The 24,669-nt window shown below is 33.5% G+C and overlaps 1 protein-coding gene across 7 annotated transcripts in view; it reads right to left on the bottom strand.

The window, feature by feature from the left end:
* Positions 1-24,669, bottom strand: part of PCDH15 (protocadherin related 15) — a gene marked incomplete at both ends in the record, with an annotated part of 736,996 nt that overhangs the window by 125,997 nt on the left and 586,330 nt on the right. For all 7 annotated transcript variants that reach the window (XM_079712493.1, XM_079712490.1, XM_079712491.1 and 4 more), the window contains 2 exons: positions 17,055-17,167; positions 19,091-19,231. In XM_079712493.1, coding sequence (XP_079568619.1) covers positions 17,055-17,167; positions 19,091-19,231 — 254 coding nt within the window. The remainder of the gene's footprint in view (positions 1-17,054; positions 17,168-19,090; positions 19,232-24,669) is intronic.

The following is a 24,669-nucleotide window of genomic DNA, read 5'->3' as shown; positions in this document are numbered from 1 at the left end:
GAGAAAAGAGTTTTGTATTTTGGCTTATTTATCAGCTCGGTGTTTTGTGACCACCTAGAGGGGTGGGATAGGGAGGGTGGGAGGGGGACACAAGAGGGAGGGAGATATGGGGATATATGTATACATATAACTGATTCACTTTGTTATACAGCAGCAACTAACACAACCGTGTAAAGCAATTATACCTCAATAAAGATGTTAAAAAAAAAAAAAAGACTGTTTCTTTTCTCCTTTAAAGTTGAATCTGTACATTTGGACTTTTTGACAGGCATGACAGTAAACTTCTGAAACAGGCTCTCTAATGCTTTTATTTGTTGTTTTCTATTGATTCCACTAGACTCTATGCCATTAGGTAAGAATAGTCAAATAAAGATGAGAAAACACCATAGAATCTTGAAATATATTAGTGTAGTCATGCACATAACATCAAAAAAGAAAAATAGATACTCTGATAGAGCATTTAATATTTCAATTCAATTCTACTTTTAACAATTGAATGAATGTACTACCTCAAAAAATAGCATAATAAAAATAGATGTTCAAATTCTGCTAGAATTTCTAAGAAAGAAAGAGATAAATCATTTTTCATTAAGTGTTATTCATACCCTAGAAAGACAGTAAACATTTACAATCATGCCATCTAGGTAGGAGGATATATATCTTAAGATGGATTAAGTATTCAATACCTTAATATAGATAAATTCAACATTATTTTAGGAAGTGGGGGTATTTCATTTTAATTTAAGTTTTTGCTAGAGAAGTTGCAATTAATACATTAATTCTAGATTTAGTTTTTATTATGATATATATTATATATATATATATGTAAATATGTGAAGTATTACTTAGTCATAAAAAAGAAGGGGATCCTGCCATTTGTGACAACATGGATGGACCCTGAGGGCATTATGCTAAGTGGAATAAATCAGAAAAATACAAATACTGTATGATCTCACTTATATGTGGAAACTAAAAAAAACAAACAAACTCACAGAAATAGGGAACAGATTGGTGGCTGCCAGAAGTGGGAGGTGGGAGGTGGGGGGCGAGGGAACTGGGTGAAGGTGGTCAAAAGGTACAAGCTTCCAGTTATAAGACAAGTAAGTTCTGGGAATGAAGGTACAGCACGGCAACCACAGTGAAAAATACTGTATTGTATGTCTGAAAGTTGCAAAAAGAGTAGATCTTAAAAGTCCTCATCATAAGAAAAAAATTGTAACTATATGAGGTGATGAATGTTAACTAAACTTATTGTAGTAGTTATTTTGTAATACATGCATATATCAAGTTATTATGTTGTGCAGTTTAAATGAATACCATATTGCATGTCAATTATATTTCAATAAAACTGGAAAGGGGCTTCCCTGGTGGCGCAGTGGTTGAGAGTCCGCCTGCCGATGCAGGGGACGCGGGTCCGTGCCCCGGTCCCAGAGGATCCCACATGCCGCAGAGCGGCTGGGCCCGTGAGCCATGGCCGCTGAGCCTGTGTGTCCGAAGCCTGTGCTCCTCAACGGGAGAGACCACAGCAGTGAGAGGCCCACGTACCACAAAAAAAAAAAAAAAAAAAAAAGAACTGGAAAGAAATTTATAGCTAGATATCCCCTACCCAGTTCCTTTATCCATATGGCATCCCTAGTTATTAAACTTTGAAAAGCCTGAGAGGTTGTTTTAACAAACAAGAGGTTATTTAACAAACAAATGTTTATCAACATTTCCCCTTAAATATGGTAATTTATTATTTAGAATCCATTATATAAAGATTTTAAATGTCCATTTACCAAAAACAGATTCATTATGCTCACTATGTCTGATTGGCAATTTGATTTTTCCCTCTTTTTTTCTATAATACCTACTTGATACACTGAGAAATGAAAATAAAGAAATAAAATAATCATGTAAAACCCCTTAATCCCGGAATAATTTTTTAGTTTGAGATGTAAATGTTATAAAATTAGAAATAATGTGTGACATTTTGAATACATTTTTTAAAATGCTACTGTTTCTATATCATTCAAAATGTGGCATTTACCTTATTAAATAGTTGCATAAGATATTTTACTCTTCTAATCTAACTGTTCTTCCACTTTTTGCTGAGGAAGATAGGAGAATATTGGCATGATGTGACGGATTAAAATTAGAGATAATTCCTTCAGTATCCTCAAATTTCTCCTTGAAAATGAACAATGCCTTTAATATGGCTCATATATACCCTCAAAATCTGACTCTACTTATGTCTCCCTTCTCATCACCAACTACTCTCTCCCAGAGATTTCTGTGGTCTATACTAGGCTTTGAATTCTTAGAACAATTTACAATTCTCCTCTCTCTGGGCCGTTATGTATGCTGCTCTCTCTTCCTAGCACAATCTTCCCCTGACAAGTTTTTTAGGGCACTTCTTTAGGTTTTCACTTTAACATTGCTTTGTCTAGGAGATTTTCTTTTAGGTCTCATCAATTTTCCTTCGCCACCATCCTACTCTAGGCCAACTGTCATTGTTCTTTGCTTAAAATACTATAGTTTTTTTTGACCAGTCCATATTCATCCATTTTGACTACTTTCCTGTCTGACTTCCACAGAGTGGTCAGTCATCTTTTTAAAGTTCACATGTACTTACATCACTATCGATCTGAGCTTTCTTAGCCCACTACATGCTTACCATATTTCAATGGCTTCCTAGTGCTCAAAGAATAAAACTCAAATCTCTAATATGCCCCAAATTTCTGCCTCATCTTACAGTAGTTTACGTTCATTCTCTCTTCCTCAACCATACTGACCTTCTTTAAATCTTGGAATGTGTCTTCTCCTTTCCAGTTTAGGATTTTTATGCAATCAATTTCCTTCCAATTCCTGAGTCCACTATATTCCTTCACCTACAAGTCTAATTACTACTTATTGACATCTCAACTCCTGTTTTTTTCAAATTTGCTTTAATATCCCCCACTGCTGCTGTTGTGTGCTTTGTTATAAGTGCTCATAAAGCACTTTCTTTTCTGTTCTTTTCTTTTCCTTTCTTCGATATCACATAAGTTTGTAATTATAATCTGTTTCTTATGATCATTTGATTAATTTCTGTCTACTACATATATTATAAGATCTCTGAGGGTAGGAACCATGTATATTTTGTTCAGTGTTATTATTTTTAGTGCAGTTATGTATTCAATAAATATTCATTGACAGGATGAGGAAAGGAACTAATGCCACTTGAATATAGCAGGCATTTTACCTCATTTGTAAACATTTTCCATGTTTGTCTTCTCTTATGAATTATACACTTTAGAGAGACCATGTGTTCCCTATTAACTGTTCTATTTTATACTCTGTACATAGCATTGTGCCGATATTATATATTTTTTTAATTAATTAATTTAATTTATTTATTTTTGGCTGCGTTGGGCCTTTGTTGCGGCGAGCGGGGCCTAGTCTTTGTTGCGGTGTGCAGGCTTCTCTTTGCAGTGGCTGCTCTTGTTGCGGAGCATGGGCTCTAGGCACGCGAGCTCAGTAGTTGCAGCACACGGGCTCAGTAGTTGCAGCACGAAGGCTCAGTAGTTGTGGCTCATGGGCTAAGTTGCTCTGCAGCATCGTCCTGGACCAGGACTCAAACCCGTGTCCCCTGCATTGGCAGGCAGATTCTTAACCACTGCACCACCAGGGAAGCCCTGTGCCTATATTTTTTTAAATTGTTAAATAAATTAGTGGACAAAGATGCTGGATGAATTAGCAAAATTCAAGGAAAAATAACTTTAATTTTCCTGCTTCATCTTTTTCATCCTACCCTGAACTGAAATTCACTGATCACAGAACATTCTGAGAACTTTGGTAAAAAGACAAGTAAAATATAGCATCAGTGAGATAAAAATACACTTCACAAACAATTCTGTAAGGGGCCCTGTTCATCCTGGACATCAGGAACTTGACTCTAAAGTGTGGGAATATCCCTCTACATGACAATCGTTGAAGGAGCTATTTTGTTTATGAAGATGATTAGAAGATGATATAAAGAATAACAAACCACATTTGGTAATGAGAACCATATATCTTTAACAATCACACATATATTCAAGGCATTATTATTTAAACTAACATTCAAATTTCATAGAAATTCATTCCCCACCTTGCAACTAGAGTGATATTTCCCTAGACTTTTTTAAAATCAAAAACTGCTGAAGATCTCTTAACCAATGAGGGTAGAGAAATTAACTTGTGACATTTTGTTTTGCTTAATATCTACTTTTCCTTCCTCATATCTTTATTTACTTTTAGGCAATTATCTATTCCCACTTCTCTTGTTTTGAAAATATATAAATGTGTGCTATTCTTCCAAACACAGAAACAGAGGCTTTTCATCTCATCACATGGGGGCAGCCAGAAGTCAGGCAATTAGGATTGCTTCTTTCCTTCCTCTGTATAAACTCCTTGAAAACAAAAACTACATTTAAAAAAAATCTTTGCATGACCAACACCTGGCATAAGCCTATTAAATAAGAATATCACAACTAATTTCTTAAGCATGTTTTCTGTACCTAGCACTTTACAAAGTCCTTTCTCTTGTATATAAAGTAAGTATCAGATCCCTAGGGAAGCTGGCCTCAGGGAGCTTAGGTAACTTGTCCAAATTCAAACAACAGCTGATAAAAGGTGCAGCCAGGATTTAAACCTTAGGACACTATTAAGTTATTTTTCCTCAAAAAAAAAGTTTACATTAACTATTAACAAAAAAAAAGTAATGTACTATATGTTGTACTTGAACCAAAATTTCTCATAGAGAGAATGCAATGAAAGAACAGAATCTATAATAACTCTTTGTATGGAAAGATTTGTTTTAAATTCTAAACAGTGGATTTAAAATGAACTGTTAGAACTTGAGTCCTTTGTTGTTGGAAGACTTGCTTCACTCTGCTCTGTGAGCAAATGTCAAAAACTATACATAACCTTAAACATGTGAAGGAGAAATTAAATTCCATGTGGATACAGAGAAAGCGTATGAAAGCTGAAATGAAGGATTGTCAGTCACTCTTTCAATAGTGAAAGAGGCAAAATCTATTATCTTTGAGGCAATATTTTAGTAGTGCCAAAAAAAGACAGGAAAGGTTATCTTCAAGTAAAGTCAGATCTTACATTGAACAATAAATCTAAATTAAAATGGAAAACTTTAGCAATCAAGTGATGCTCTCTGCATGTGGGTTTATTTTATACTTCTGGTTTTCACATAGCTTTCGTTTTCTTTTTCATTCTTCGAAATCAAGACCAATAATTCCTCCTAAACTACTGTACTTATTGATTAAAAATCTTTTCTCAAAATTCCTGAATCCAAACTTGTATGGTTTATATAAGAATAATGGCAATGTTCCTCAACATTAGGTAATTTTAATTCTCTTGAATAATGAAATGTTAACTAGAACTACTCACTCATCATTTCCTTGGCCATTGTGATAACATTGTTTACATTTTTCATAGTATATAAAAATGGATTTCTGGATTTTAAATTATGCTTTTTCTCTGTTTTTGTATATCAGGAGGTAGATTGTTTATCTTTTAGAGTTCTTTATAAAATCTACTCTATTTTTATTCTTCAGTATAAAGCCATTTGAGAAACTTATTTTGAATATAAATTGTACAAAATTTTGTACTGTCATTTGTTACAAGATTAATGCACATTAATCAGCAAAGTATCAAATTTTTACTTTAATAGGAAAACTGACAAGATTATTTTCTTCATTCAAGTGTATTTGAATTTTTTTTTAAGTCAAGATACGTATATGTGTGTTATTCTTATTTTGGATTTGATATATTAAATTTGAGTAATACTAGAAATTGAACATAACTTACGATATTATTCTAAGAGTTAGCAAAATAACAACTTGTTCCAGAGGTTAATAAAAATACCTTATGAATATTTGCCCCTTCTCTTTTCTATATATACAAATATAAATTTTGAGTTTCTATGTTTATGGGAATTATATTTTAAAATACATGAATCCTTAAAAATTAATATAAATGTGGCATTAAATCATGCAAAGTTTAATAATCAATGTTGATACACTTCCATTTTAAATAAATACCAAGGTATGTCTATATTGGTAACATATTTGTTTAGAAAATTTGTAAATAATTATCTTTGGTAAAATTTTTGATAAATTGTATAAGATACTGCATTTCCCACTCAAAATCAATATTCACATTTAGACTCTATGATCTGTTCCAGACACATTGACCTTTCCATGATATTTACCTCTAAAACTCATGACTAGTGAACCACAGTATGTTTAAGTCTTAGTCCATCATCTTGAGATGAAGGCCAAATGTCATTCTTCTGAATGATAACTCACTTGACCTACAGGAGTCAATCTATTCTCGAGTAATATTATGTGTTTGAACTACTATTGGGATTTTGATATTTCTGTCTGGATTAAATGAAAGATATATAAAATGTGTTTTCTGCCTATGAGAGTGTAACTATTTTCCAGAAGATCGAAGTAGATAATTGACTGAAAACCTCTTATTGGATATGAAGACATGAGGCAGCAATGAGAGTGTGCCTCTCAGATCTCCAACTATAGGAAACATGCTTGACCAAGGTTCCAGTTGCTGTGCTCTAAAGTATATTTCTGTGTTTATATGAAGGTCATGTTCCTAGGGACTGCTTTCAGATAGTGATTAAGAAAAGCAGAGATGTTAAGGTAGGTCCCTTCCTGGGAAACATAGGATATATCTCTGACATCAGACTATGGTTTGACTCCCCCATCATCATGCAGAAACTTACTGAAATGACACATTAGTCACTCAAATGACACAGTAGGCTAGGATGTTTACATATGAGCTTTTCTCCCTGTTCTTCACTTGGGGTCAGAATGCATGTGCTTTAAATGTCTCCTAGCCTTACCCTGCTTTCTCCTCATTTCTCTCCCATAGGTATTTCCCCTAATGAAATACTTGCTTGTTAAATCTCATCTTGATGTCTATTTATGAGAGGATGAACATGAACTAATACAGTACCTTAGGGGATTAAATTCAAAAGGAGTATTAGTATTTTGAAAGATATAAATTAAATAGAAAATATTCATGAACATTTAGAAAAAAATTTCTAGGAAAATAAAGATGAAAAACTTTAAAAGATATTAATATAGAACTGTAATATATATTAAAATAAGTATTAATATATATTAATATATTAAAATGAAGATGAATAAATTGAATAGACTGAATATGTATTAATTTATGTGGAGACAAAAAAGAAAGCCTAACAATGTAGAAGAGTTTGCCATATGGATGTATTAAACCAGTATGAGAAACTGGAATTAATATTCTTTCAATTTGGCAACTTCATGGCTACTATCACTTTATCTGTTCCATATTAATGGCAGACATTACCAGGTATGCAGATTTCTCTTTCCCAATAAGCACAACCCTTATCAAGATACCTGCTTATTATTAATAGGAGAGTATTATTTGTCACACCTGTCTTAAGTAAGAAGTTTAGCTCAGTTTCAATTAAAGGGTAGCAAAATATGTCACCCCAAAATAAGCTGCTTTGGTATATTGATTATTTTGAGCAGTAGGTACTTAGAAAACAGCAAATGCAGGGAGAGGCTTTCTCTGAGTTCCCTTATCTACCTAAAGACAAATCCTCCAAAAGGAACTTAGTCATCATGGATTCTCTTTCCAGGAGTTTCATCGACCAGTAAAGATTGACTTTTTTTTTTTACAGGAGAGGAGACTAGAAGTGGATAGCACAGCCAGGCAAACTTTCTGCCAAACTATCATACTTTCCATCTATTCCAGGGACCAATTCATCTTTCTTAAAATTATTATTTACTCTGTTCCAAGAGGCCTACATCCTTCCTCCCCACTTCCTATTAAGATGGTATTTAATCCTGTATTCTGAAGCCACCTATTTGTGTTACTCATCACCCTGTGTATCTCTCATGTATACATGAGAGATACATGTTAATAAACTTGTTTGTTTTTCTCTTATTAATCTGTCTTTTATGACAGGGATCTCAGTTAATAAATCTGAAGGGTACAAGAAAAGTTATTTTTCCTCCCCTACATTTACACTACGTGAAATGAGTAAATGCTAAAATTGATGAAGGCTCAGAGAAAAATGCATAAAAAATAATTTAGAAGAGTAAATGTACCAATAATAACCTAAGCATGAGGAATGATGTCCCAATATTCGCAGCTATCCAAAGACTGAAGGGGTGAGTTTCTCACAATTGTAAGGTTTTTAAAAGAGTGTAGTCAACTTTGTGGCAAGGACATTGGAGAAATCAAGTATTAAATTATTAGGCTGAATAAATGGTCTTTATGGTATATTTCATCCATTACATGGTATGACTTTGAGAACAGAATTTTTATGAGTAAGATTACCTATTTTTCTCTACTTCCAATGAAAATCAAATTGTGAAAAATGGTTTAAATTAAGGTATAAGATTGAATATGGATAGAGAGAAACTTCTTAATTGCCTGAATGGTAATAACTCAAAATTTATGATTATTTGTATAAGGTAGGGCCTAATACTTGGATTTATTCATTGCAAAAAAAAGAAATAAAAAAGAAGTGAAGCCAGCTGGAGATGATTTTTAAGAAGGGAGTGTTGCTTAGTCAACCAAAGATAAAGAAATGACATTAATTCTTTACGAAATTATTTCAAGGAAAGGGAGGAGAGGGAGAATAAAGAAGGATGATTTGGGGCATGCAGACTCTAAGACACTTAAATTATTGATATGTCTATCTTTGTCAAAAAGAGAAACTGAAAGAATCAAATAAAACAAGAATGATGCAGGAAAATGGAAATTTGTTACACTTGAAAATTTTGATTGAATGCATGCTTCCAAACATGATTGCTTATTTACAATTATAAAAATAAATATACAGTCTGAAGAGTTACATACTTTTCAAAAGTTTTAAGAAGAATTCAGTGTTTTCTGGAAAAAGTAGATGTTCATCTAATGACAAATAGATGAAATAGATGATGTCTTGATCCTCCATTTAGCCTAATTCAATGACTCAAAGAAAGATTGGTTTGAAGAGGTCATAAAATTAACAAAATGAGTCTGTTGTAAGTATTACAACTGCTTGAGGGACCAAAGAGAATCTAGTGCATACTTAAGAATACTGTAAATCTGGACATTATAAAAGTAAACATATATCGGTATGGGGCAAATTGCATTCTCATTTTTAGATTCCTCCCACCCTTAAAAAATATTTGAAGCCAGACCATCTGGAAACAACTTCAGTTCACAGGATTTGAGGAAAGACAAAATCAAAATTTTTTCCAGCACATAAAAATTATCTCCATATTATAAATTATAAACAAGAAAATAATGTGAGAAATTTCTCTTCTAATTTTTTTTTTCAGTTTTGCTTTATTTATTTATCTATTTTTGGCTGTGTTGGGTCCTCGCCTCCGTGCGAGGGCCCTCTCCAGCTGTGGAGAGCGGGGGCCAATCCTCATCACGGTGCGCAGGCCCCTCACTATCGCGGCCCCCCTTGTTGTGGAGCACAGGCTCCAGACGTGCAGGCTCAGCAATCTTGGCCCACGGGCCCAGCCGCTCCGCGGCATGCGGGATCCCCCCAGACCGGGGCATGAACCCATGTCCCCTGCATCGGCAGGCAGACCCTCAACCACTGCGCCACCAGGGAAGCCCCTCTCTTCTAATTTTGATAAGCTAAATTATTTCAATAATATAGTGTGGTCTATAAAATCCTTGAATAATTTTGAAGAATTTTCCTTATTTCTTTCTCAAAGAACCATTAGCAGAAAGTAAGGAACTTTTAAATTATGAATAGGAAACAGAGGCATAACATAAGTATGTGAAAGGAGGGTTTGACTTTTTGTTATATTGCCACTTTTACATTAATCAGCTAACCTACTAAGTATCTGTCATCAAAAATAGAGCTACCATATGATACTACAATCCCACTCCTAGGCATAAATCCAGAGAAAACCATAATTCAAAAAGATACAGGCACCCCAATGTTCATAGCAGCACTATTTACAATAGCCAAGACATGGAAGCAACCTAAGTGTCCATCAACAGATGAATGGATAAAGAAGATGTGGTATACGTATATACAATGGAATATTACTCAGCCATAAAAAAGAATGAAATAATGCCATTTGCAGCAAAATGGAGGAACCTAGAGATTATCATATTAAGTGAAGTAAGCCAGACAGAGAAAGACAAATATCCTATGATATCACTTATATGTGAAACCAAAAAAAAATGATACAAATGAACTTATATACAGAGCAGAAACAGACCCACAGACATAGAAAATAAACTTATGGTTACCAAAGAGGAAAAAGGTGGGGAGGGATAAATTAGGAGTTTGGGATTAACATATACACACTACTATATGTAAACTATATAGCCAACAAGGATCTACAGAATAGCACAGGGAACTATACTCAATATTTTGTAATAACCCAAAAAGGAAAAGAATCTGAAAAAGAATATATACATATATATTTACATATATACACATATATACATATATATTATATAACTGAATCACTTTGCTGTACACCTGAAACTAACACAACAATTAAAATCAACTATACTTCAATAAAAAATTTAAAAAAAATAAAAATTACATAGCTTAAAAACAAAAAAAATTTAGCTGTCAATCTAGTAGGTTTTTCCTTTAGTAAATATTAAACTGTTTACTATGATGTTTATGAATTTCTTATTGCTATTTTTACTTCTATAATTTTAGAAAAAATTGTTATACTCTAGCAACCAAGTTATTACCAGTAGTTCAACATGTACATGTTTTTAATTCCATAAAAAGAATAATGAATTTTGTTTCCCTGTCTAGGTAAAACCAGTACGTTGGAAAAAGTTTCATCAAATAGTAAATGCCATCTCTCAAGTTTTTTTGATGATCTCCACAAAGCTAGTCTACAACTCATGACTCTCATTTACACTCTGCCATAATGGTTTCTTTTTCATTTTCTTTTTGCTTTACTTTAGTGATGAAGACAATTAGACTTCTTAGGAAAATGGAGAAAGTAGTTAATTGTAACCAAATGGTAAAGCAACAATAGCAAATTATAATTTAACTTTAGCTTGAAGTCCAGTAAGGTTTGGTTTGGAATATATAATATTAATACTCGATAAGCTTAAATAATTTAGAATAATTTAAAACACCCAAAAATGTTCATATGAGATTTGCTTTGAATTAAAAAAAAAGTATTCTTTTGCGATTTTAAGAAGAATGTAATCTATTTCACCAATACATATTTAAAAATAAAAATGTTTCTATACTATTACATCATTGGTTCATGTACCCAGCATTATATATTCTTAATAGAAACTAAGCGATTTTAAAATGACTTACTGCAATTAAAATCTATAATTTGTCTAAAATTACATGTTAAATGTGCTAGTTCTCCACAAACACCATTTTCCCTTTTTCCTCAATAATAGAAGTGGAACTAGGACATAGCTGCCTAGCAAGGAGAAGTATTTCTCCACTCTTTTGTGGCTATGTATAAACATTTGCGTGGATTTTCAAGATGGGATGTGAGCTGATGTGAAGTTTGCAACTCCTACCTCCCTTGATTTAGGAAATCCCTAGATGTGGATTTCTGCCCCTGCTCCCTTTCTATGGACTGAGATGGCAATAGTTGGTATTATTTTGAAACAGAATGTTACAGATGGAAGACCATAACTTGGCCTGGGTGCCTGAATGACCACATGGAGGAACTGTAAGAAGAAGAGCTACCGCCAGCCTAAAACACTCACTTCAGACTCTCACATGAGCCAAAAACACATGTATTTTTATCATTGAACTTTAGGGGATTCTTTTTACAGCAGCCCAACCTACCCTAACTAATCTTATTATCCTGAGATTTAAAGATTTCATGACTGACTATTCTAAAAATAACTGGGCCAGGGAGGGAGGTCAAGTTCAAAATTCTAAAACAAATGAGTATTTTATCTTTAGGACCTCTCTTTAATACTTAGTTATTTGTTGAAAACTAATTTTTTCCTAAGGAATTCAAAAGTCAATATTGGAATGAAGACATTCTTAATATGTAAAAACCAAATATACCTCAACTTGCAATGCTAGGTATCTTGCTTTACTGCTTTCTATTTGTAAACTATAAGCATCCTCCTCCCCACACCATACAAAGATCGGAAATCTTGCATTATCATTTTGTGATTCTCTGAAATTTGATCACGTGAAGTTCAAGTTTTTCCATCAGGAGCAATTCTGTAGTGGAGATAAAATTTTATCTCTAGCTTCCTAGGTTTTTTAGGCTGAGCCCAAGTATTAAGCTAACATAAAACAGATTAACAAGAGAAAGCATACACATTCATATAAGTTTCATGTGGCATGGGAGTCCTCATAAAGAAATGAAGACTCAAAGAAATGGTGAAAGGATGAACAAAGAGAGGCAATAGTGGAAAAGTAACTAAACTATGTGATGAGGCTAAAGGAAGATATAAATTATTTTATCAAGGTCTGTTTGTATAGAATTATCTTGAGTTTCACTCTCCGTTAAAGAATGTTTCTTTTTTTCTAGTACAGGGAGGGCATCTTTCACACTGGGGGTTTTTAATCTCCTGTTTTCAGGAATAAAAGTTGAGATTAGAATGCCCTTCTTGCATCTACTGTTTTTTTAAGTGCTTTCAGCTCAAAATAAACCTATGCCGAAGTGATATATTTTCGGGTGGCATATTCTGCCTTTCTTTAATTCCAACACAAGTCATTATCCTGAAAATCAAGGATTAATAAGATTGTTTAGCGTCTCTGGAAGTTTTATGCATTCAGCTGAGGCAGTAAATGAATTTGAAAGAAAAATAAGAGAGGGAAGGGGACGTATGAGGATAACAACAACCTTTCTCCCTTCCTCCCTTTCTTCCTTCTTTCTTCTCCTTCTCTTCCTCCTCTTCCTCTTACTTCTTGTTTCTCTCTCTGTCTTTCTTTCTTTCTTTTATGGAGGGAAACTGTGTTGCCCTTCACAGCAATTTGAAACACTGCAGGCATTTTGACAAAGATACTGGTTGAACATACAAAAAGAAAATCCCAAACATGAACAAAAATATTCTTCACAAATACTGTTTATAAAATGACAAACTGGGGCTTCCCTGGTGACACAGTGGTTGAGAGTCCGCCTGCTGATGCAGGGAACACGGGTTCGTGCCCCGGTCCGGGAAAATCCCACATGCTGCGGAGTGGCTGGGCCTGTGAGCCATGGCCGCTGAGCCTGCGCGTCTGGAGCCTGGGCTCCGCAACGGGAGAGGCCACGACAGTGAGAGGCCCGCGTACCGCAAAAATAAATAAATAAATAAATAAATAAAATGACAAACTGGAAAATATTGCAATATATAATGAAAAAATTTCTAAGATGATTAATATATTATGAGATTAGTTGTTTTATACTAATAAAATGTTGACCAACTTTATTAGTTGTAACTACTAGCTAACATAATAGACAAGCCCCTAAATTTCTTGCTCACGTGACAGTTTATTGAGGGGCTTCCTAGGTAGGTAGCTCTCCTCCAAGCTGTGATTCAGAGGCCTAGGCCCCTTTTTATCTTTTTTTTTCCCACAAGTGTCAACATACAGGTTCCAAGGTTCCCTGGGTATTTTTTTTCCATTTCACTCATTCAAGGGGAAAAGGTTAAGTCAGGCCAAGAAATGGTGCAGACCACATTGTTCCACATTTTATTGGCCAGAACTCAGTCACAGGGTTCCACTGAGCCAAGTGAGGCTAGGAAAAGTACTCTAGCTGTATGCCTAGGAGGAAGAGGAAAGGATTTAGGAGGCATCCAGGCACTCTCTGCTCTGCACTTTTCCAAAAGTCTTCAAAAGAATGGAGAGATGACTGATGAAGAAGATAATCATCAGCCTTAGGTTTCTTTTTTTTTTTAATAGTTCTTTCCATGTTTTACATCAAATTTATTTAAGTTCAATAATTTACATTTATTCATAAAGCAGTGCCTTCTATCAATATTTTACATGACTTTTGTATTATCTAAGTTTTCTGGTTGTCTGATAGAAAACAAAAAAAAATGCTGGTCAGTATCTAAGTACTACTAAATCCGTTATGGCAGTTATACTGATTCTTACGTAGGATTTTATTCATAAACTGTAGGATGCAATAAGATTATCCAAATGCCTGTATGTGCCAGAATAACAAATAAACTTGGATAGACAAGGGTGCTGTTTGCAATTGTTAGAAATGTGTTTCCACAAGGTCAAAAAATTCTTCCACCTGTGCTCATGTGACTGCTTTTAATTTTAGCACCAAATAATTGGCTAGCTTTTTTCTTCTCTAAGTTAACAACTTTATTAATAGAATCTATTTGCAGTTAGTAGTTCTATGCAGAGGATATAAGAAATGGTAAATTATTCATTGAACAAAACATCTTTATTTTTAAAAAGTGACATTAAATAAAGACACTTAAAAAAAGAAATTTAAATGAGCAATGCCCCAATGAGATCCATGACTTTGGCCTTAATGCCACAATATTTTAGCTAAAAGAGTTAACGAGCACTGTGATAGAGAGGTCTGGAGGCAAATGTCTATTGCTAAGGAAAGGGCTTCAAATGAAAGCACAGAAAAAAGGGACATCATTTCTTGAATTTATTTAAATGGAAAGTGTTATGCAGGACACCACTTTTTTCTTCTTTTGGGACTTCCAAGGAATGACTAGACATAGGGTGAGAAGTTTAAGGGAACAAAGGTGGGAATTTTGTTCGGCTGAAGCTGAGGGATTTTTGAATCCACCTCAAATAATGGGTACAATTTTTGTAAGGATTTGATCTAGACAAGTTGATGAGAGACACAAGTGAGTTCACATCCATCTTGATTCTTGAGAAGATCTAAATAAACACGTTCAGGGAAGTTATCAAAAAAACAGAAGACTGTGGCTTCCCTGGTGGTGCAGTGGTTGAGAGTCCACCTGCCAATGCAGGGGACACGGGTTCGTGCCCTGGTCCGGGAAGATCCCACATGCCGCGGAGCGGCTGGGCCCATGTGAGCCATGGCCGCTGAGCCTGCACGTCCGGAGCCTGTGCTCCTCAACGGGAGAGGCCACAACAGTGAGAGGCCCGCGTTCCACAAAAAACAAAACAAAACAAAAACAAAAACAAAAAAACAGAAAACTCTATGTCCCATAGCAAAGAATTGGAGTCCACAGATTATCAAGTCAACACAAAAGGAAAGAAAATAGGTAATGGACATAAGGAAGAAAATAAACTTTAACACAGATTGACCAAGAATTCTTATTGTTTTAAATATATTTTACATCTCAATGGTTTACATATGTGTTGTATAGCATTTTCTTATAATGATATTGCATAATTTAATTTAGTCCTTGAATATTGTCAAGATAGCTTTTTATGAAAGGTGAAGCCTTCTTGGTTTAATATGGTAGATGTTGCCAGATGCATCAGCTAGTTCTTCCCTCAGTATCTTAGTCACTGCTTCAGCTTAAAATTCTTAGGTTGTTCTTTGAAATTATGAGAAGAATAAAATCTAAACTGTAGAATATGATAAAATGTTCTACTATATGAAACCTTCATTTTTCTTGAGCCTCAATTAATATAATTGTTTAACTTCCAATTTTCTTTAGATAGATGGAAGTAAAATATTCTGTTATTCAATACATTCTCCCATATCCCTTATTTATACTTCTGTATATTCTGATTCTTTGGCATGGAGCATTCTTCCACATTTTCGTGGAGTGGCTCAACTCTATTTTTCCTTCAAGAAACAGCTCAAAACTTTGCTGATCATGTTCAGACACAGGTAAGTGTGTCTCCAACATGCTTCCTCAGTACTCTGAGCTTCTATTATTGTGTTTTTATAGTGTATTATATTTTTCACATAGTTCTTTGTTTCCAACCCATGGCTGTGAGCCTCTGGAGTGTAATGACTGGCTGCCTTTTAATGCTATGTCCAAAACAAGTAAATAGTAAAATACAGTATATAGTGAGCCTCCTTCAAATGTTTGTGAGAAAACTATTTCCAATGGGTCCTGATATACTAATAAAAGTACATAATGTTTTAACTTAATTGAGATTAAAAACTCATGAAAGAAAATTCTACTATATTTACAGAAGAGCATTATAAAACATTCTTTCACTTATATCCAATAATGAAGCAACCATGAACATATAGTGATTTTAGTTTCATTATTTTTTCAATAAATTCTTCACTTTCTAACATACACACACACACTATGGACTGAACTGTGTTCCCTAAAATTCATATTTTGAGGCCCTAACCCTCAATGGGATGGTATTTGAAGATAGGACCCTTGGGAGGTAATTAGGTTTACATGAGGTCATAAAAGTGGAGCCCTTATCTTGGGATTAATGCCTTTATAAGACAAGACACCAGAGAGCTTGCTTTCTTTCACTTTCCTTTGTGTCAGGTTATAGCGAGAAGGCAGCAGTCTGCAAGTCAGGAAGAGACCTCTCACCAGAACCCGACCATTCTGAAAGCCTGATCTTGGACTTCCAGCCTCCAGAGCTGTGAGAAAATAACTGTCTGTTGTTCAAACCACCTAGTCCTTGAATCTTGTTATGACAGCCTAACCTAAGATGGTATATATACTAACTTTATAGCTATAATATATATTATACACATAAACAAACTCTCTCTCTTTCTCTCTCTGTCACTGATTATATAGGAAATATCATTTCAGATACACCTCAAAATTAAATGACATAATGTGTCTGGCAGTAAAAAGAAACTAAATGTCTACTTTGTACCAGTGAGATCATTAATCAGTTGCAATTTAAACCCCCAAACATAATGTTGTATTTTTCAAACCTAGCTTTAAGTATTTTTAAAGGATCCATTATTCATCAAAGGATTACTAAAACTGATATTTTACACTAAATTGTCATTTTAACCATATTAACTTTTAAAATAAATATAACGTTATGTTAATTTAAAAAAGCTTAAACTAGAATTAGAAGCCTGCTTCACTGGAAAATTCATATCACATCAATTTTGAGAGACCAAAAGAAAAAAACAACAAAATAGAAACCTTCATATGTTACAAAACCTGATAGGAATCAATACCTGTATTCCTCTTGTGTGAAGCGTGGGATTTCTCCAGGATGTAAGACAAGAATTTTCACAGTGGCGCTGCTGGACATCACAGGCTCACCATCATCAAAAGCAACAACCACCAACTTTAAAAGTAAAAAAAAATATTCAAGTTAAAGATGATTTAAAAGAAGAAAATTAGGGCTTCCCTGGTGGCGCAGTGGTTGAGAGTCCGCCTGCCGATGCAGGGGACACGGGTTCGTGTCCCGATCAGGGAAGATCCCACGTGCCGCAGAGCGGCTAGGCCCGTGAGCCATGGCTGCTGAGCCTGCGCGTCCGGAGCCTGTGCTCTGCAACGGGAGAGGCCACAACAGTGAGAGGCCCGCGTACTGCAAAAAAAGAAGAAAATTAAAGCATAATTTTTCTATGAATGTTTTTAATTATTGGACTGCCTGTTTCCAAAAGGGGGAGCAGTGATCATTTCCTCATTGCCTACCGGGTAGCAGAGACTGTGCTAGGATATTCATAATAATCCCACCAGGTAGATATTATTATTTCCATTTGCCAGGTGAGGAAAGTCAAAGAAGTTCAGTTAATAACTCTATGATAAAAAAAAAACTACCGGTAAAACAGGTATATGATACTACATCTCTCCAATTATAAACTCTTTTCTCTTTCACAATCCCACTGGTGCCTACAGTAAAAACATGAAACTTTATGAGTGCCAACACTTATTTCAAAAGCATTAAATTCAGTCACATGGATAGCAAAAGCTAATTAGCTTGCTTATAAAAAGAGATTAATTTTTCCAGTGAATTAATTGTCTGCAAGATTATAGGGCAGAAATACTTCACTCTGGAGGATAAAATAGGAAATCTTTATAGTTTAATACATTTTGATATACACTCTCTTAAAAACAATTAAATTATATAAAATCAAGTTCATACTGTAGAATAGAAAATGTTCAAATGATGCAAACTGAAGAAAAGCTTTAGTCTTAAGATGTAATCTCTATATATTATTTATTAGTAAAATAGTTTTTATAATTGATATTTTCTTTGATAACCTATATTATGTCAAGAAGAATTCTAATGTTTAAGAAATGTTAAGTTTCAAAACTATGTGTTTCTCTAGATTGTATATACTTTTGGAGGCTGCAGGTGACTAATCTAAACTAATTCAACCTAGATCATGTAACCACAACCAAGGGTCATCCAGAGAGCCACAATCTGCCTTTGGGTTAATACTTTACAAACAGAACAATTATTTCAAATGGAGATAAAATTAAGTGAGACAGAGTGCTCACTAATATTCACAAGGTTAACTGATGACGGTATTTTCCCAATGTACGGTCAAAGGCTTTATTCCCAGGGACAAAATTTTTTCTAAGTAATTATAGAAAATGGAAACAGTCAAACATTTAATAAAATGGATTATTTATGATAATAGTGAAGGGTAGTATTATTTCAAATTTTCTAAAAGTATAACATATCAAGAGTACATAAACTTGAACCAGCAATTGCATCTAGGTACTTATTTTGAGGAAAAAAAATAGCATGTGGCAAATAATATCTGCCAAGGAGTTTCAAGACAGCAAAGGTGGTTATAACAAAAATTGGAAACGACTAATTATCCAACAACAGGGTATTGGACAAAAAAAAACCTAATAGTATATTTATACAATAGAACATCACACAACCATTTAAATAATAGCATTAATAGTATTTAAATATATCTAAATTTTAAAGAGCAGTATGAATAATACAATCACATACAATCATGTTATTTTAAAATATATATTTGTATACTTTTATTTGCAGGGAATGTTATCATAAGGATAGAGATTAAAATGGTAAATTTTAATCTCCAAAATGTGAAATATCAAGTATTTTTTTTCCTTTTACTTAACTGTATTTTCTAAGTATCTATGCAGTAAAAAAAGTATTGTTTTGTAATTTAAAAATACTAAAAAGGAGAAAAATGGGAAGATGTATGGTTATTTGTTAAACCAAACTCTCAATAAAAAGTTAAACATCAAATAGACACCATAGAGAAAACACTGCACTGACCTTAAAAATTGTTGTAGGTTCTTCATTAAGATTAACTCGAGTTATTACTCTTCCAGAATCTTCTTCTACATCAAAAATACTGGCAGGATAAGGAAACTGGACATCATCTACTCGATATCTCACACGACTTGCAGGTAATCCCTAAAATAAAATTATATATTATTTCACAAAATGAAAACAAAGGGTAATGATAATATAAAATTGATTTGTAAAATAAATAGTCTTTTAAAAATGAAAAATTATATTTTAACTTTTCATACTTTCAGGTGTAAAATGTAGCAGAATCTTTATTTCTTTAGAATAACAATCTGAATCAGTGAAGTGTCTTTACTACATGTTACTTAAAATCATTTATGTGAAAGAATAAATCAGTGGTTTCCTCGGGTGTCTTCCCTTCCACATTTCTTTAATTATATGAATCTCACCTTCTTCCTTGAACACTGGGTTTAATATTTTATATTCTGAGACCATTATAAGTTATTTTCTTTATTATACTTATTTGAACTCTGTGATACTCAGAGAAAATAAAGTGTGGAGGATTGAGGTAAAGTGGAGGAGTGGGTATGGAAGTAAAGGAAACATTATTTACCATCTGTTCTGTGCTGTTTACCAGGCTAGGTTTTTTCATAAATAAATAAATTCTCACAACAATCCTTTAGGATAAAATTACTACTAATGTTGATAGTAATAACAGTAAAATAATGATAGCTAACATTTGTTGAAAGCTTATTATGTGTGAGAACTATACTAAAAATGATACATATATAGTCTACCACACATTTTTCAGTTAATGAACTTGAAGCTTATAGGGAGTTTAAAAATGTTGAAATGTCCCAGACATACACCAAGATAAGTTGGAATAGCAAACAAAAAATTCATTTTTAAAGAAAAATTAACATTTGATAATTTTGAAAAAGAGACTATAATGAGAACAGTCAAAATTTATTGAACATCCTCACTTATATTAGGGGTAAGATTGGTTTTATTTTTAATTATATAGGGTGACACTGGGGTGGGCACTCTAATCTTTTTAAGTGCTTAAGATCTGTAAATCTCTTAAGTCAGTCCTAGAAGTACAATAAAATAAACACCTCAGACTCAGAGCTAGTATGTGGTTGAGTTTGATCTCAAACCCTAACAGACACTATATTATACCACAAAACTCTTTAGAGCAGAACACCTCTATTTGACATTATTCTGATGTGGGAGAAGCAGGATATTACCCCATGTTATGCCCATAGTCTGAATTGGTTAATTATGCTTTGGGGAAGGATGGTTCTGAGAACATTGTTCTCTGTATTGTTGAGTTTCTTCATGACTGTCCTTGAACAGAATGTGTTGCTCCGTGCTTGTTCCTGAGTCACATTTGGGCTATAGGACAAATATGTTAGCCTTCAGGACTTGTATAATTCCCTAATGATTATCTGTAACTCCAGTCCTTTCATTCAAGACACCTCAGTTTATCACTACTTCCTTGAATACTTTATGTAACTCTTTTCACTCTTTTGCCTTTCCTTCTTCCTATCTGGAGGCTCCGGGTCAGACTCTGCTTGTTCCCAATCTTCTTGGAGTTTCCCAAGGCTCTGTCACAGGCACTTTTGTCTTCTCTACCTCTGCTCAAGTTCCATGCCTTTAAATACCTCTTATTTGTTCATAAATCCTAAATTTAAATTTTTGGCTCTTTTGTCACTAGAGCAAAACTACAGCAAAAACCATTTCAAGAACAAATTTTCAGTTTCTGCTGGCATCAATACCCATTCAGTCTGTAGTATAGTATTAAAATTTTTATGACTATCATGAATCAGTTATCAAGAAACTTAAAGAAACTTAGAATATGTCAGTTACACTTAGCATGTTGTCTTTAATAATGCCAAGGTATTAATGATACATTTGGAATTATATCTTTAACTGATAAAAGAGAAAAATGTTTTGGTGTTGCGGAGTGTTATCTTGTAGATGCCTAAAACACTTTGCTATCCAGAACATCCTATAATCTTCCTGGACGGTTGTTACAGATAAGATTGTATGTATAAGAACATGTATACTATAATTAGCTATATCAGTAAGCTTTTCATTCCGATTTGTTATTCTACAGATTGCTAGCACATAAAAAAAGTGGCCCTGAGATGACATTGTTAGCCCACAAAAGACAATTGTTTCTTCCATCACCCTTGTTATCAAGGCACCACATTTTATTTCATATAACACGATACAACTAAATACCTTGATTTAGATGTTCTTTTGAATATATTCAAAAGTTTTTTCCTCTTTCTTTCCCTCCCACCCTCCTTCTCTTCCTCCCTCTATTTTCCCTTCCCTCTCCCTTTTCCTCCCTGTTTCCTTCCCTCCCTTCCTAATTTTCTTTCCAAAGTCTTTAAAAAAATAGTCTTGCTTTTATAGTTAAATAATTAAGCTATGTAATAGGTGAAGGTAACTGGCTTTGGGAAACAGCTTCAATTAACTTGCCTAACATTGTCTCTGGGACATTTATAACATGAATCAGGTCAAATGCATGGTTTTTATAAATTCATAAAAATTAAAATTATTATGGTTTTAATCTGGAAAATAATGTGCAATCCAGATGTATGACACAACTAAAAAAATAATCATCATAAGCTTTATCTCTTAAAATTATTTATCATTACTATTTATTAAACATTATTTAATACCTGATCATGTTAAAAATTTAATAGATATGATCACAGAATTATAGTGTACAAAATTCATTCATTATATTTTTAAAAATAGTCCACTGAGCTTATAAATTATACATTTTAATAATTATGAGATGACATATAAATATTCAAATTACCATTTAGATAATAAAAATTTACCAAATATTTGGTCTTTTATTTTAAATTGTACTAGAAATAGAGTGATCTTTCTTTACTCTTACATATTTCCAATAAGTTGATATTTCTTCCAGTTGAATACATTAGTTAATCATATTTATTTTTTAAAGTAAACTAATCTATAAAAACATACTTAAAATTGAGATGAAATATTTAATCATTACTTTCTACTTCAATTTATGATAATACAGTATATAGATTATATTGTATCTTTACATATATATATTTATAAGTGTATTAAGAGGGACATTTTGGACCATCAATAGTGAAAAAAGAGCTATCTTTTTACAAAAAAAAGACAGTCTTTAAAATGTTTATTACTATGGCAATAGATTCCTTTTCTATAGCATTTCCAAATTATCACAAAATCAATCTAATAGTAACACTAAAAGTAGTTTACAAAAATTGCTTTCTTAAAGTTCATACTAAACTAAAAGTAGGCTGTGGTTTAATTTATAAATGATGAGCAAATGACTCCTTGGTGCTGCACTCTGATCAACAAAATTTAGTTGTCTTTATTTAGGACCAAAGAAATCTTGGGTGGTCATTAGTTAGCTTCCTATCTTCAGGCACTAAAGGCTCTTCCTCTCTGAAACACTTGCTAAAACCAAACCTCATTTTTTCCTCAGCAGTGATGGAACACAGTGTTTTCTTTTTTTCAGGGGAATAAAATTCTTCGTAGTTTTGAAGACCAATGTTTTACCCCTGACCCTCACTTTATTAGGATAGATATTTCTAATTGTTTTTGTATCATCCTAGGCATTCTTTTCCTGCTTTTGTATCTTTTCTCCATGCCTTTTTAACCTACCATAGTTGTTTAGGAGATGTACTCAAACTGTGGATTCAAGAGAATAAAACAAATTATCTGATTGTTTTAGGTCACCATCAAGGAAAAAAATACTTTGATATCCACCTAGTGGAATCCATTTAATTTTATTCTTTAGTTCAATGGCTAAATCACATCTCTTTCTTAGTACAGATATTTTAATCTCATGTGATAAAATGTATTTTGCCACTTCAGGACATGTAAAATTTCACAAGGAGACTATAAAATGGACTTTGATCCAACACAATTTATGAAACATTAGCAGGTAATCCCATAATACATGTAACATCACATAAAAAAAGAAGACTATTTAAGCTATTTTGGAATTTTGCTCTGTTTACCTAGCCACTATGAAGAGGCATTAACAAAGGCAAGAAATGAAGATAGAATTAACCAAGACATAAATATTAATTTAATAGTAAAGTGATGAAATTATCTGCAAAGATTCTCTTCTTATCAGGCAGTGGTGGCAAAAATAGAGTTTCCTATCATTATGCCTCTTGGAGTCTTTTGATGGGTAAGTACAATGAGTTTCTTCTTTAAATTTTTATGGAAACTGAAGACATGTGAGAAGCACATCACGACACCTTTTTTGAAGCCTCCTCATTTTGACAGACATTTCTATAAATCCAGCTGACCTCATTACTGGAGAAAGCATTACTTCAGATAACCATAATTTTAAAAGATTAATGAGGTGCTGGCACAGGAATCCTTCTTAATGTCAACTTCCATTCACCAAAATATTCTTCGATACCTTCCCTGAATTTTCAAATAAGTGACACACTCACTTTTAGATGGATATGTTTTCCTAAACGAAATGTTCAAAATAGAAACATGATATGACTGGCAGCTTAATCATTCAAAGGGTGCTGAAAACCTTAACTTGGCATCAAGTTAAGGTTAATAAGTTAATTAACCTTAATTTGTTTAATTGAAATTAACCACAATTTAGAACAAATTCCAAAGGACTTTTTGTTTGCCATTAGATAAAAAATATTTAACTCAGTTAAAAAAATAGAATTATAGAACTAAATCATTATACATTTATTTCATATATGGCATATTTTTGAGAGAGATGTATAAATTGTATAAAATATTGGCAATTGAAAATTTTATAGATTAGTTATCCCCTAACGTTTATCATTTTACTCATGTTTTATAGTACAAAGTTTAATTCATTATATGTGGGATTCATTCATCCATTCATCTATTTGTTTATTCATTCAACATATTAAATGGACACTGCTGAGTCCTGAGAGCACACAGATGAAAAAACTCACAGCCTAGTTGAGGAGCACATCTTATATCACCTCCTTCCTGATATTCATTAACAATAATTCAGCCAGATTGGCCTTATAAAACACCAAGCTCACTCCTACCTCAGCACTTTTCCATCTGTTATTTGTTCTTCCTGCAATACTCTTGTATGTGGCTAGTTCCGTCTGGCATCCAGGTCTCAAATGATACCTCTTTTGCCTATACCCACCTGTAAACCACTCTGATTCAAATCTTATTTTATTTTCTTTATAGTATGTATCTTTATGTGAATTTATGTTACATATTTACTTGTCTGTGGGTCTGTAGCCTATCTCTGTTCCTTGACTGCGAGCTCCATTAGAAAAGATACTTATTTTGGCTTGGCATTATTTAAGAGGTCAACAATAACTTGTTAAGTAAATACGTATAATACAAGCAGTGCTCATGTATATGTGGATCCTGGGCTGGGCTGCCAGGATGAACAACTCTGGGGGGGGGGTCACACATTATGATGGGAATGGCTGCCTGTGTAACCCCCGGCCTCCCCTGCTAAAACCCCCTGCTAAAAATGTATATATCCTGTGTTCCTGTTTGCAGTGGCTCCATGTATATTTTTTAAGAACAAAGAAGAAAGAAAGATTACA

Source organism: Hyperoodon ampullatus (genome assembly GCF_949752795.1).
Source record: "Hyperoodon ampullatus genome assembly, chromosome: 1".
Lineage (NCBI taxonomy): Eukaryota > Metazoa > Chordata > Mammalia > Artiodactyla > Ziphiidae > Hyperoodon > Hyperoodon ampullatus.
This window is presented reverse-complemented; position numbering and strand designations above follow the sequence as displayed.